General features: G+C 40.3%; 1 protein-coding gene across 2 annotated transcripts in view; it reads right to left on the bottom strand.

Moving 5' to 3' along the window:
- The window catches only part of Focad (focadhesin), a 305,147-nt gene that overhangs the window by 206,517 nt on the left and 82,266 nt on the right, over positions 1 to 16,364 (bottom strand). For both annotated transcript variants that reach the window (XM_031377824.1, XM_031377825.1), the window contains 4 exons: positions 14,903 to 15,107; positions 11,883 to 12,089; positions 5,888 to 5,975; positions 2,525 to 2,727 (listed from right to left, as the gene is read on the bottom strand). In XM_031377824.1, coding sequence (XP_031233684.1) covers positions 2,525 to 2,727; positions 5,888 to 5,975; positions 11,883 to 12,089; positions 14,903 to 15,107 — 703 coding nt within the window. The remainder of the gene's footprint in view (positions 1 to 2,524; positions 2,728 to 5,887; positions 5,976 to 11,882; positions 12,090 to 14,902; positions 15,108 to 16,364) is intronic.

Genomic DNA, 16,364 nt, shown 5'->3' with positions numbered 1-16,364 from the left:
ATAGGAAAATGGGGCTAGTCTTGGGAGAAGTACATACTTTCAATGAATAAAACTTGTAAAACACTGAATATCCATCATGCACTAAACAATGGGTCAGGTACTTTGGATGAGAAGATAAATAAGTTCATATTCTATTTAAGTACAAGAGAAAGAAAACAGTCAGGCACTGGCTAAGATATTTTTAATGACTTTTCCTAGAGTCAACTGAGAAATATAAAGCAGAAACACTTAAGATAGAAAAATACAAGATGATCAATGACTACTGCAATTTAATGTTAACAATTTACATTGCTGCCCTTTTCCTAAAGGCCTGGTGAAAGTCAGAATTCTCTCCCTCAGCGAGCTCCCCATAGAGTCGAGGTTACAAACATCGAACCTTCCACATGAGCACACACTGTTTTATGCACTGGGTAAATAAAAGAAAAGCTGGAAACACAAAGCACAGTGAATACTGACTTGAAGGCTTGAGAATATTTGGCTGTATTTGGAGGAGCGAGCCATTCATACAGAGGACACAAAAGAGCATTACGTGTGAAAGCAAAGATTTGTGAATCGACCTGGTGTGAACTAATAGCTAGCTGTGTTTGAAATACACAGCCCAAACTGGTACCTGGAGAAGAGATCCACAGTAAATATGGCTGGAGTTTTTTAAAAAAGTAAGAGGTCCACTCAGAGCCTCAATAAGGCAGCATAGCATCATGGAAAGGATATTTAGAGCATTGATAGTATCCTTCCTCCTCCCCACTTGCCAACAGCTGCTAAAGGGAAAGTGCAGCCACCATCACTGATGAATAAGATACACACACCTGAGCAAACAGTAAGCCGAGTCCTTAGGGATTAGAGTTACAGTGAGCCTCAGTAAATAACACTTGTGACTTAAAGGTACACAATTGAAAATACATCCTGCCTAAACCTTAGCACTGGCCCCACCCAGGACCCTGTCATTATGCTATATGGTAAATTAGGAAGTAAGGTATTAAAAAAAAACAAAGTAAATAGACTCTTGCCAGCCGTTTTAGAACTCAGAAAGAATTTCCTTCTCTTACTGTTAAGTCAGATATATATTTGAAGAATCAGAATTATAGTGTATCATTCTAGATTGAGGAAGCTATCATACACATTTACTCTGCTCCCAGTACATTCTCAGGTAAGCAATAATGATGACTAGATCCTAACCCTAACAATGCATGACTAAATGGTGTCCAGATGAAGTAACAAATGTGTTCCACCTTGTTTGCAGGGACACCTCCACAGAGACGTTGGACATTGCTCACTTTATTTACTTAACCCTCATCCCCAACACCTAAGAGAGAAGATGAGACATACCACATTTTACCAAAGGCACTATATAACAAGAAAAGAGGCCTGGCAAAGAGGCCTAGGACCCACTTATGCTACTGTCACAGAAAAGGGAAAGCAGAGGGCCAACAATAGGGCTGGCTGGGTAAAAACACTTGCTGTCCACCCTGACAATCTCGATTCAATCTCTGGGATCCATCCACAGTGTAGAGGGAAAGAACTGAATCCGAAAAGTTGTCAGCTGACCTCCACAAATGTTCAGTGGTGTGTGTGCGTGTGTGCACACACACACACACACACACTCATATACACGCATACAATTTGAAAACAAAGGAACAAAAAACAAAAAACAAAAAAAACAAAGAAAACAGGGTAGACTGAGAACTCAGAATAGGTGACTAGGACAACCACCCCTGCTGCGGCACCAAAAGGCTTAGAGTCAACAGCCGCTCAGACAGTCATGGCCATACAGCCTTGCAAGGCAATAAAAAAGCATGTGACAGACTTGTCTTCCATGTGAGGCAGGGAAACATTGTCATACATAAAGACAACAAGAGCCACCAGCCAGGGAACCTAACATTATATGCCATATAAATCTTATACTAACCCAGAACTTCCAGGATTTGAGGAAGAGACCCTGTCCAGCAAGATATGGGACATGTATTAATGGTCTCTGAGAATGAAATAGCCCATGTTCAAGCATATTAAAGAAACCCTAGGGAAGGCAAGACCACGTGCAGCTCTTGCAGGGGACTGGACCCACACAGGGTGCCTCCCAACCACATGCAAATTCCAACTCCAAGGGATCTGAAATTCTCTTCTGGCCTTTGTGGAAGGCCTCCTGCATGTGTATAAAATGGAAGGAAGGGAAGAAGGGAGAGAGGGAGGGAAGAAAGGAGGGAGGGGAGGAATAGATTAAACAGATTTCATAGATTAAATAGATTAAGCAGATTTCATTTCTTTTTCTGAATACTACTTAGTAACATTAGCAGCTAATATACACAGGAATCTCAGAGAGGAAGAGAGATACTAGCATTTCTAAAATATATTGAGCAAAAGACTACCTAACCTAACCTCATTTCATCATCCAGAGCAGTATAACATCTCCCACACTGCTGCCTGACAAATCTGAAAAGCATAATACATTTACATCTAAGCAGAAATTTCATCAAGATGTGACAGAAAATGTACATGGATGGAGAAAAGAAAGAGAGATGATCATTACCTTGTGGCAGTCGTCTACATAATGCTCTCTCTGCAGCACTTCCAGGAGACTAAGAGCTAGCTGCTGCCTGGAAGGGGCATCCTCACCCATGGCCAGACAGTCTTCCAGGGCAGTGGAAGACAGTATCTGCAGAAGAGGCACCAGGAGCAGCAGGGACGCCTTTGGGATTTTCTGACCCTCAGTATGTGAGAGGAGCTTCAAAGCTAATCATTAAAATAAAAGTTCACAATTTTTTTAAAAATTAACACCAGTCAAACAGAACATTTTTAACATGAAATAGTTTTTCTTGCACTTTTACAACCAGCTCAGACACAACTAGAATAACAAGTAAGGGTAAAAGTGAATACCAGTAAAATAAAAGCTAATTGTACTTTTTTTTAAGCTGTTGATATTCGTAACAGAAAGATAAGGGTGCTTATAAAGATAGCACATATTATACACTCATATATGATTTATATAAATCAACTCTAGCTTTTGGTCACTGTGGATTTTTTAAATGCAATTAAACATTTTTCATTAATAACTTCTCAGTTCCTACTACCAACCAACCAAGAGATCATAAGTCCCTGATCAGCAAATAATGAGGGTAGCACACGTGTGTCTTCAACAAATAAGCCAAAAATCACATTAGCAGATGTTTAAGTGAATGGCAAGGTGAAAGATCCCAAGGTGGGATCACAGTTTGGTCCTCAATTCAAATGAAAGATATAATTGAACACTATCCATATGACAGGGACTAATAACATATACGGACCCTAGACCTGTTGGCCAGACGGTTACAAAGTGGATAACTGAGGTCCCCAAGCCACACACCCATGAAACCCTTTGTGGTAGGTGGTTCCTTTTCATGGGAACTCAGGCTCATATACAGAGGCACATATACAAGTGCAGTGAGTTAGGCATGCACAGGATCTCCTGGAGACTAAGAGTGGAAGGAATTAGGATACAAGGACACTTTTTGTTCTTATTCTATTTTTTGAGGTTGCTGAATAAACACTCACTTAAAGATGTTACTCACAGGCATCAGGGTCAAACTGTCAAAGTAATCAAGTAATTTCCCTACTACACCAAAAAAAAAAAAAAAAAATCTCTGGGCATTAAATTAAACAATGTGTTATTGTCTGCATTTTGTTTTAAATTGCTTGGAAGCCAAACCTTAACTTGAGCTGAAATACAAACACATGTTACTGTGAGATATTTTCCCAAAATATTGGCCTTAATCCATAGTTGTCTACAAGCCATTTAAAAATATATTACTTTCTGGCAAAAAAAAAATAATAGGAAGCACATAGCACACATATTCAATATTGTTATAAGTCCAGATTTTCTCATTAGCTATTACTTATAGTCAGGGCTAGTATTATTAAGTACACAGTATATTATATTAATGGTTGCATTTTGAATTTAAAATGATTGACACACCCTTGATTATCTATTACTTTGAAAAACTAGTTTCCCAATATACTGAACAGCTTCAAATGACAGACTCAATAATTTTCAGTGTGGTTTATGCTCTTAACCAAGATAACCTCAAAACAGGCATTGGTTTACAAGAGCAATACAAGTCTGTGAGTGAACAGCTGCTCAAAGCATTTGCTTGTTTCTGTGTCATTTTTCTATTGTGCATGAGCCAAAACACGTTTGCAATGTCAAAATTAGAAATGCAGTTTCTCTAGGGCTTTGGAAATTTTTTTTGTCAATAAAACAATTACAATCCATTTATATAAAAAGGCAAATTGACAATGGCAAAAGACATTAAGGTCAGTGAAGTGGGTCAGTGGATAAAGCACTTGCCCTGCAAATCCCGGGGATCTGAACCCCCCAGCCCTGGAACAGTAAAGGTGCAAGGAAAAATGTGCTGTCATCTGACATCTCCATGCATGTGATGGCACACATATACAATAATAATGATAAACATATGGGTGTTTTTACTTGCATTTATGTCTGTTAACCATGTACATTCAGTTCTCTCAAAGGTCAGAAGAGAGCACAGGATCCCCTGAATCAGAACTATAGATGGTTGTTAGGCTGCCATGTTAAGTGATGGGAATCAAGTCCAGGTCCTCTGAAAGAGCAGCCAGTGCTCTTAATACCAGCACAAATAGATTTTTTTTTAAAAACCAGAGAAATGTTTCTCTAGGGCTACAACTGGAAATGATGATCAGTAGCATTAGATATAAGAAGTTTAGGGGGCAGAGATTTACATTTTAGATGATAAATTTCATGATATTAAAATTATACCATAATTAAACTTTGTAAAAGCAACAGAAGTAGCAGCCTGGAACATACTGCTTCCAGGAGATGCCATGTGCACTGTTGGAGTAAAGACAAAAGTCATCCAAAGAGGACCAAGAAAGAGCAGACCATGAACACGAGGCAAAAGCAATCTAAAAGATGGGTCTCCTCCATGTACTGAGACCAATTCCAAGCAACTCACTCTCAAGATATTGCCAAATTAAATCCCAGAGAAAGCACAACAGAAATTTGTCTAAGGTACTTTAATTTTCCCATCTGTTATTAACATGTACTTAATATTAGCTGAAGCAAAGTTAGATAACATAAAGAAACACAGCAAATTTAAAAACATATCTTATTTGCCCATCAGGGTAAGAAACTTGATTGACTTTTGTACTCTTCATAACTCGCACACAAGTGTTTCCCTCTCAGCACCATCACTTTTCCTTAAATTGTTATTAGACAATCAAGGAATATCATCACTCATTGTCTAACCCAAGTTAGCAAAGAACATTAATTACAACTTGATCATATAAATTTTCTGCCTCTGGGTGTGTGGGGGGGGATGTGAGATGGGGGGATATGTGGGGTGTGTGTGTGTGTGTGTGTGTGTGTGTGTGTGTGTGTGTGTGTGTGTGTGTGTGTAGATCAGAGGCCAACTCATGGGATCAATTCTCTCCTTCCACCAAGTGCGTTCTGGGGATTGAACTCAATCTGTTAGGTATGATAGAGAGTGTCTTTACCCACTGAGCCACTTCTCTGGCACAAAATAGAATGTTAAACCAAATGCAACCTGCAAAACACTTAAGTTCTTACAAGAATTTTAGATTATTCTCATTTTGGTATATAATTATGAATACGGAAAATGCCCACACATACATTTTTAAATGGCATTGTACTATCACTTCTATTACAACTTAAAGTGCACGAAAGATACTGGGCAAGTGATGGGATATGGAGACGCGCATAGGCTAGCACTCGAGTAAGAAGAAATAAGCTCTTCTCGGTAGTAATTAGGAAGAACCCAGACCAGAAACCCAAACCACATAGAGCAGCAGGACCCACTGCTCTAGAACACTGGGCAAGCGTCTGTGTGCACTGTCCTTCGCAGAGTCTATTTTCCCTTACCTAGGTTTAATAGTGGCTTCTGTTGACTTGCTGGAGTCTGTAGAAGTATTAAAGCAATTCCAATAATGACCAATTTGACAGGAAAATCCTAGAAATAGAAGAGAACAAAAAAGTGTATTAAAGAGAATCCAGGAACCATGGTTTCAAAACATGAATCCAAGAAAAATACACTTCAAAAAACAATTGTAAAAACTGAACAGAATGCCTAATACAGTCATTACCACTGAAGAGTTGGCAAATACCGCACAGAGCAGGTTAAGTGTCAAATCAGTGGCTGAAAAGCAGCAGAGTTACACCAAAATAATTCAAAGAGAACTGTGTTTTGGTTCACTCCTCCCTACTTTGGTTAGATGGTAGGTTTTGGTTTTCTTAAAGAAGAAAACTTTTAACCAAAAAATATTTAGAGGAATGAATCTTTGTGAGCCACTGCAGCAGCCTAAAATGCTGGATTTAGGAACATTTCATTTGGAAAAAGTAGCTAATTTTTTCTATTTACCTAACATTAGACACAATTCATCTATATAAGTAACAAAATAAATTCATGAAATATAGTTTAATAAACTGTATTATGAAAAAGAAGCATTGGTGTGAAGGCGGCAGGGATCATAATTTATTGAAGCATATTTAACTGTAACAAAGAAATAAGTCTAGAATATGAAATCATCAAGTTCAGCAATGTGTGAGTACAGTGAAGAAGACACGGTCAGTAAGTTCTAATCAAGATGACACAAGAGCAAAACACAAGAGACAAGGCACCACAGTCCATTCAGAAATTTTACAGAAGAGCCTGCAGAGTCAAACCATGAGGATAAAGACAGACAAAAGGGAGACCTGGGGGTGTTCATGTGACAGGGCCAAACAGTAAGGAAACAGATGAGGAAAACATCACAATGGACCAACAAAGGGGATACTCCAGGACACACTATCAGTTCTGGCATAAATCAGTAACGCCTTCCATCTCACATTTACCACACAAGAAGGAAACTGAGCTATAAAATCTTCTAAATCCCCACATTAGGAGCTTTAAAAACAAAACATCAAAAGAAAAAGAGAATTTAAACTTTGTAAGTAAAATGTCAATTTTTGTCTTTGGACTATAGTTGAGAGCAAGGAAGCAGACAAAGTGAACTCAACAGAGGATAAGATTTATGGCTTTGAAACCAATATACTCACTAGGTACATCATGACATCAGATTCTGCCATATTTCCTTGAATTTCTACATGAATTCAAATGCAAAATTATTTACATTCCAAATTTGGAAACCTCCAAGAGGTTCATAGCAAATGACTACTGTGTGATTGTCACTTTGTGATGGACACTGTGTGATGGACACTGTGTGATGATGACTCTGTGATGGACACAGTGTGATGGTCACTGTGTGATGAACACTGATGACCATGGTGTGATGGTCACTGTTTAATTGACACTGTATGATGGTCACAGAGTGATGGACACTGTGATGAACACTGTGTGATATAGACAGTGTGACGGTCACTGGGTGATTGACACTGATGACCATTGTGTGAAGGACATTGTGATGGACAATGTGTGATAACTACTTTGTGGTGGACACTGTGTGATGGACACTGTGTGATAGTCACTGTTAGATGGACAGTGTGTGAGGGTCACTGTGTGGTAGATACTGTGATGGACACTGTGATGGACACTATGTTAAGGTCACTTTGTGATGGACACTGTGATGGACACAGTGTGATGATCACTGTTAGATGGACAGTGTATGAGGGTCACCATGGGGTAGACACTGTGATGGACACTGTGTCATGATCACTGTGTGATGGACACTGGTGACCACTTGGTGATGGATAACGTGTAATGATCACTGTGTGATAGGCACAGTGTGATAAACAGTGTGGGAAGGTCACTGTGTGATGGACACTGTGATGGGCACTCTGTGATATACACAGTTTGAAGGTCACTGATGGACAATAATGACCACTGTATGAAGGACACTGTGATGGACACTGTGTGATGGACTCTGATGGTCACTGTGTGATGGACACTGTGTGATGGACTCTGATGGTCACTGTGTGATGGTCACTGTGTGATGGACACTGTGTGATGGACTCTGATGGTCACTGTGTGATGGACACTGTGTGATGGACACTGTGATGACCACTGTGTGATGGACACATTTATGCTCACTGTGTGATGGACAGTGTGTGATGGACGCTGTGAAATGGTCACTGTGTGATGGACACTATGTGGTGGCCAGTGAGTAATGGACACTGTGATGGGCATTTTCTGATGTACACAGTGTGAAGGTCACTGTATGATGGACACTAGTGACCACTGTATGAAGGGCACTGTGATGGACACTGTGTGATGACTACTTTATGATGGACACTGTGTAACAGATAATGTGTGATGGTCACTGTCTGATAGCCACTCTGATGGACAATTTGATGGACATTTTGTGATGGTCACTGTGTGATGGACACTGTGTGATAGACTCTGTTTGATGGTCACTGTGTGATAACTAATGCTTTGGCTGAATGCCTCTTCCATATCAGCTGTCATTGAAAAAGCAAAAAAAAAAAAAAAAAAAAAAAAAAAAAAAAAAAAAAAAAAAACCTTTAGTTTTTAAAACAGAACAAAAACATTCTCAATAGCTAGAGCTTAAAAGCCATTGGTGCCCATGGGTGGGCACCAAACCCTGATAGCAGTACTGATGCTAGGTCGTGCTTGCAGACAGGAAACTAGTATGGTTGTGCTCTGAGAGGCTTTACCAGCATCTGACTGAGACAGATGCAGATACTTACAGCTAACCACTGGACTGAAGTTGGGGACCCCTATGGAAGAGTTAGGGGAAGTTTTGAAGAAACTGAAGGGGATGGCAACCCCATAGAAAGACCAAGAGTATCAAGTAACCCAGACCACTGGGAGCTCCTAGAGACTAAGCCACCAACCAAAAAGCATATAAGGGCTGGTCTGGGACACCTGACACATATGTAGCAGAGGATTGTCTTGTCTGGCCTCAGTGGAAAAGGATGTGCCTATAGAGACTTGATGCCCCAGAGAAGGGGGATGGCCAGGGGTGAGAGTGGCAGGCAGGGGGAGCACTCTCTCAGAGACAAAGGGAAGGGGGAATAAGGTGAAGAACTCTGGGAAGCAGGTATTGGGAGGGGAGGCAACATTTGGAATGCAAATAAATAAAATAAGTAATTAAAAAATAAAAGTAAGTAATCATAAATGAAAGCTAACTTCTCTGGCATGTGTGAGACTGGCCATAAAGAACAGGGGGCAACAGAAAAGGAGCTAGAGATTTGGGATATCAAAAACATAGAGTGAATGGTGCAGGATAAGAAGGGATAAATCTTAGGCTACTTTACAAATTTTTGCTTTTGTTTGACTGATAGACACCAGAACATATTATTTTTAATTTATTCTTTGAGAAGTTCATATATGTATTCAATGAAATATGATCATATCTGTCCTCAATTAACTCCCTCTACCTCCCCATATTCTCAAACATCAACTCCCCAGCTTCACACGCCCCTCCTCTTCTTATCCCACAAATTCCTATTAGTGCTGCACATGTGTGCATGAATGAGTGTAGGGCCCTCCAATGGCACAGTGGCCACACCACTGTGCTGGCACTTCTCATGCCCCTTCCACTAACTACTGTTCCTCCTGTCATAACATACACACGTCCTGCACAAAATCAACCTGCATACTTTACCACATGGCCCCACAACATAACTCTTTGCTTTGTTCCCAAACTGCAAGCTATAGAAATGCAAGCCCCACAAAGGGGAAAGCTTCACAAAGTGGCAAGAGGGTCATCTGGACGGACAGGTGGCTACTCCTTGGCCTGGATCCTGAAACATGGTCTGAAACATTCCACAAGGCTTCTGGGAGGAGTGTAAAGAATGGAGCCACTGGTTGCTTATAGAATGGCCATTTTGCTATGCTTCTCCCGGCAAAACCCCTTCGCGGCCTGGGATCACATTTGTAAATGAACTCCATCCATTCTCATAACTTTTTAGCTTTTGTGAGAACATGGGCTCTTCTTGGCCTGTAAAGAGTCTAACATATTGTTCTGGCAGCATGTGTATGGTAGAGGATTGCAAATTCGATCAGCAATAGGAGGAGAGGGCCTCAGCCTTGTGAAGGTTCTGTGCCCCAGTGTAGGGGAATGTCAGGGCCAGAAAGTGGGAGAGGGCGGGGTGGCAGGCATGGGGAAGTGGGAGGCAACAGGGGTTTGTTTGTGTTTGTTTGTTTTTTGGAGGGGAAACTGGGAATGGAGAAATTTACATGTAAATAAAGGAAATATCAAAAAAAAAAAAAAAAAGAGTCTAACATAGAGCCTGGCTAGAGAAAGGAGGGGGAGTAAATACCCTAACTAGCTACAGGAGCCACAAGATTCTTAATGACGGAAAATATCTAAGCTCACAGTTTGGTCCTCAATTCAAATGAAAGAAATAATTGAATGCTATGCATATGACAGGGACTAATAACATAGGCTGGCCCAGATATGCTACTATTAACAGGAAAGGCCTTCTTCTCAAGAATGTTACAGTCTTAGTCATGGAAACACCTTTTACAAGAATGTGAAAGCAGGTGCAAAAAGTTTGCCTTCTGCAGGAGACACAAAGCGGAAGACAACTCTGCTCACAGAGTCCTGAGAACCGCAGCTATGCCAGGCCCTGTCCTGGAGAGTGGACTCCAGCAGCTATGCCCATAACCATCCTTCCTAGGAACTCCTGAACTGACTCACAGAGCACAGGAAGGATACGTGAGTCATCCCATGACCATGTCTTAGAAACTGCCAGCTCCTGACTTGTGTAAAGCTACCATGTTTACTCTGGTCTATACCTGGAGAAATTGCACAGTACCCTCAGAATTGATATTATTATTGTTTAATTTTTTGATAGGAATAAATCTATTTTCCTTGAAATGGAAAAGCCTAAAAGAGACAACCTTCTGAATTATGGCTCAGCCAAAGCCAAATGTACCACACCACACAGCTGGAGAAACAGAACTAAAGAGTGTGAAGACATTCCTCCCAAGAAAAGGCTGCAAGGGAACAAAGAGAAGAGAAAGACGATGCTACTATTTAAACTGAATAGCCAGCAGATGAACAGTCGCAAAATACACACACACATACACAAACACACACACACCAGGCCAACTCACACAGATCCACCTGCCTCTGCCCCTCTGCCTCTCTGCTTCTCTCTCTCTCTGCCCCTGCCTCTCTCTCTCTGCCTCTCTGCCTCTCTGCCTCTCTCTCTCTGCCCCTGCCTCTCTCTCTCTACCTCTGCCTCTCTCTGCCTCTTGTGTACTAGGACTAAAGGTATTCACCACCACACCCAGCTTCTGTTTTTGTTTTTGAGATATGATCTCACTATGTTGGTCAGATAGGTCTAGAACTCAGCATGGCTCCAAAACTCACAGCAATCCCAGTCCTCAGCTACTATGTGGTAGGAATGCAAGCATGAGTCATGATCTTGGTTCGCATAACCTTATAAATAAGGGCCTATAAGCGCATTTATCTTACTCTCTTAGAATTGCCTATTTGTAATAATTCTTATATCGAGATCATAGAATATGTAGATTCTAGAATATAACACTTGTTCAATATTTATATTCCATATTAATGGAGGGAAATAAGGTAGACTTTTAAGTGATGGCACAAATTATTTAATAACTCATTTTATAATAAATATACAATAGTACAATCTAATAGCATGAGATCCAATCACCTCTGACATACAATAAATGACATAAACAAAACTACCCAAGCCGGGCAGTGGTGGCGCACGCCTTTAATCCCAGCACTTGGGAGGCAGAGGCAGGCGGATTTCTGAGTTCGAGGCCAGCCTGGTCTACAGAGTGAGTTCCAGGACAGCCAGGGCAACACAGAGAAACCCTGTCTCGAAAAACCAAAAAAAAAAAAAAAAAAAAAAAAAAAACTACCCAGTTTCTCAAGGACTTTCTAAAGTGATAATTAGCACAACACAGAGTCCTTACCTCCCCAAGAAGTTCAAAACTGCGCTCTAAAAGTTGAATTAAAGATGAGCATTCCCCAGTTATCTTTAAGCTGACTTCACAGATGCACAGCAGCTGAAGAGTCAGCTGGGTAAGCTGACTTTTCCAGAAGACAGGATGGCGCAGAAGGCTTAGGCATACATCCTCCATGAACAGTACCACCTCTGTTGTCTGCTTCAGATCTATGATCTGTTGAAGTAAGTTTTGCAGGTTAAAATTATAGAATAACTTTAAGCTATACAAAAGCTTTCAATGGAACAAAAGTGGGAAGGAGACATAGTTACATAACTGAGTATTCAGCTCCTCAAGGGTGCCACCTGCATTTGGCACTAACCAAAGTACAATTTTTACTGCCTTTGCTGCTCTTGTCTCACACAAACTCCACAGCCAGATGCTCTGCTACTTGGTAATGCTCCCAAAACAAATTCTTTGTATTTTTCTGGCTTCTTTGAAAGAAGATGCCTTAACACAAATTATGTGCAGTGCCTACACATCAAAGGACATTACCTCAAAGTTGATTCTGAATCCTACAACAGTTCAACACAGACACCTGGTCATATGGTCAGCTTTTGTCACCATGTACTAAGTTCTCCCTCAACAATCTTTACCTGATGCATCATTTTGCACACTGGAGAATGTAATAAAAGGCCATGTTTAAATGGTAGGTGTCTTCTCAACAGATTAATGCACAAAACAGGAAGGTCTGGAATGTTCTTGAAAAATCCCAATTCAATTTACACCCTGCAGCTCTGTTCAAAATTCTGGAGTTAAGGGTATTGTCCTGCTCACAGTAATCATGGTATTCCCCAGAGATTATAAAGAGTGACCCACTTGCTCTAGTTGGGATGCTTATGTGTGATAACTTCATCAAGAGAAAAACCTGCCTGTTCCACCACTGCTTATCACTCATTAGAAAAGAAAAATCAATACAAATTATACACAATTAGAGTTCCTAGAAAATCAGAAAGATTCCAAAAGACAAAGGGAAAAGAAATAAATCAAAAATAATTTATAAATAAAATATCAGAGTCAAATAGCTAAATTACATGGCGGTTTATTTTTCCTTGATATATTTACTCTGCATACTGGAAAGTTTCCATTAAAAAAATCAATTCAGCTGATTAGCTATAAGTTCTCCGGTCTTTAGCATTATCAAAATTCTTAAGAAGAAATTCAAAGTAATGTTCTATCTCTATGTAAAAATAGATCATACAACATGGATAATGTATGATGTGACAAGAATCATTTAAAATAAAAACCAGTTGCAGAAACAAAATGGAGAAGCAACTGGTTGAGGAGGAAGCTAATCATGAGTCTCACTGATCACTCTCTCACCCGAAATCAAACCGGGGGAGGTGGGGAAGGAGGTCTCCATCGCACAGCATAGTAGTTACTTCAGTGTGCTCCCTTCCTAGTGCTCAGGATAGACAGGGCCATGTCCACAGCAGTACATTCGGCTCTGAGAAGGACATTTCTAAGTCGTACATACAGAGCACCTATGAGTGTACTAGAACAATGAACAATGAAAATTCTGGAAGTCATTTCATGGAAAGAAAGTGGTTTTTTGTTGTTATTTGTTTGTTCTTAATGATGTTCAATAAACAGAAAGGAGGGAGACAGGCAAGAAAGATAAGAAGAAAGAGAAAAAAAAAATACAAGACCAGACACAGATAGGAGGTCTAAAGCTTGTATCTTATTATAGGAAGAAGGGAGACTAATGTATAATTGTTTAATAAGTCAATAGAAGTACTTGAAACGAGTATTACTTCTCAGGAGTATATTCAGGAGCTTGAGTGTTCACTGTTTAAGGGAAGTAGATTACGTAGTCTCTAGGACTCCTCATTCTCATTCTTTCTCTTAATAAAACAGATTTGTTGCATGACTAAATATGATGTTTCCCTTTTTCTCTCACCTATCTTACTAAAAAGACAGGGTGTCCCAAGACCACTCCATAATAAGCTTCTACAAGCATCTAAGCTTCTCACAAAGAAAACAAACATTTACCAAACCTCACAGAACATGGCAATAAAGGCATGGTCGGAAAACTGCCCAGCTGAAGACCTGCTGCCTATATTTGCTTTATTACCCACACAAAACAAAAGCTTTAGAAAAGCCACTGGAGAATTCATTTTAATTAACTTTTCTCTGCCTTGATTACAGGAAAGCACATTTATGAGCCACAGAGGAAAGAGTTACTCCAGTCACTCCTTGCTAATACAGATTTAAAACAGGTCATCTGTGACCCTAAGTGATCACTTTGAAATATATCCTCAGATTCCTTCCATCAGCCAAGCAGCATGGCACGCAGATCCCCACAAATGGCCTGACCTTGATCTAGGAATGGGATAGCCTGACAAATGAACCACAACACTAGAATCACAGCACACTGCCAACTGTGTGCTTTTTAATCTGCAGCCATAAAGATAGTAACTAAATTTTCTCTCTCCCCCTAACCTCCCTTGGCACTTTCCTCATAACTCTCTATCCCATGATCCGTCATCGACAGGGAAGTATGAGAAGTGGCATATTAACTCATTTCTTACACTGTAGCTTTCCAAACAGCAAGCGCAAGGGCTGCAAGTGGATCCTAATGGCACAGGAGGAACTCAGCACTCAGTAGGCTGAGCTGTGCATCCTCACAGCTCCCTGCCCACAGGCACACTTTTTGTTCACTTGCCAGAGGTGTTTTAGTTTATTCTGTTCTGTTTTTCTTCCACTTCTTAAATTCTCTTCTCTAATGATTCTTAAGAGTTTTCATTGCTACTAATCTCAAAGTAGATCTATACTTCAGTGAATACTGTACATACTATTAAATCTGGATTTTGTGTGTGTGTGTGTGTGTGTGTGTGTGTGTGTGTGCGCCAGCATTTCTAGAAGGTCTCTCAAGTTTTCCCAGTTTCTCCAACCAATCACCTAGGATCAAGAACTACCAAGTGTGAAGTAGCAATAATCAACACTTACTGGCACATTAAGGAAGGAAGACAGACAAGGAGGGGCCATACCTGCAAGCATGGAACCATGTTACAACACAGCTGAAGGATGTGCTGCTCCAATACTGACGGCTGTGCTTCCTCATAAACACCTCTGGGCTGAAGTAAGACTTTGAGCAGGGACAGTCGAAGTTCAGCATATTCTTGTAACTGGAATGGTTCACAGTAGAGATACCATAGGAATGGTGCCATTATTTGAACACAGGAAGCTTCTGACCTGTAAATCATGCAACTTGTCAGTCATTCACTGAGGTGAATATGCTAATGTCATTGGAAGAAACAGCCCTTACCTCAAGGGAATAAAAGAGAAGATTTACTCTGGAGCAAAATGATATGACTGTGACCCAGAAATACACATTTATGTCTCCCATATAAAAAGCTCCAATCTCTAACAAGGAAACATGCTCACAGTTTGTATACCAAGAAAATTAAAACTCAAGTCATTTTTAAAATGCACTGGTACAAATATCAGAGAGGCAGTTAGCGGGACGGGGGGGATCTCTCCTATAGACTTCAGATGCTGTGGTGACATATTTAGCTTTGGAGATGGTGGAAGCCAGCGATCTGTGAATTTAATAAATTCCAAACGGCTTTTTTTTACCTGTCACTGGAGGTTAAAGCCTAACAAAAGTGGACAAGAAATGTAGAGCTCAAACTAAACTGTAATTAGACTTGGGACCTGTAACACTCCAACCTCTGCACAGCATTACAGCCCTACCTCTGCAGACATAGCTTCTTTCCAGGAATTCTCCTTCCACTATCAAGCAGTGAGTGGCACCTACTGACCTACAGCTTATGACACATCGTAAACAGATAGCATCAAGTAGCTTTTGAATATGCTCTGACCTAATGGGATCTTGACTAAACAGCCCTCTTCCAGTGAAGGGATTGACTCAGGACCAGGAGGCACTAAGCCAGATTCCCAGGACTCAAAAACATGTCTCTCACATTAGAATAGTGGTAATACTCCAAAACCAACTTATGGTGAATATCAGAACCATCTGAGAACATTTATTAGAATTACAGCTATCAGGATCTATTCTCCAGGGGTATCACACAGGCATCTGTAGAAAAATGTGTGTGTGTGTGTGTGTGTGTGTGTGTTTGTGTGTACACACATATAAAATAAATCCATATAATCATACTATTATTGTAATAGCTCACATTTATAGTATTCCATGATTTCCTTTTCCATAATTTTAAATACCATTAGTTGAGAACCTGAAAATACTTAGTGGGAAGTTTCAGAAATAAATAACTGATATGTTTTAAGTTGTGCCCATGCTGAGTTGTATAAAAAAAGTGCAAAACAGCCAGGCAGTGGTGGCACACGCCTTTAATCCCAGCACTTGGGAGGTAGAGACAGGCAGATTTCTGAGTTCAAGGCCAGGCTGGTCTACAGAGTGAGTTCCAGTACAGCCAAGACTACACAGAGAAACCCTGTCTCGAAAAAAAAAGAAAGAAAGAAAGAAAG

This window comes from Mastomys coucha, unplaced genomic scaffold (assembly GCF_008632895.1).
Source record: "Mastomys coucha isolate ucsf_1 unplaced genomic scaffold, UCSF_Mcou_1 pScaffold18, whole genome shotgun sequence".
Taxonomy (NCBI): Eukaryota; Metazoa; Chordata; class Mammalia; order Rodentia; family Muridae; genus Mastomys; species Mastomys coucha.
The sequence above is the reverse complement of the archived record's forward strand: the minus strand, read 5'-3'. Positions and strand labels throughout refer to the sequence as shown.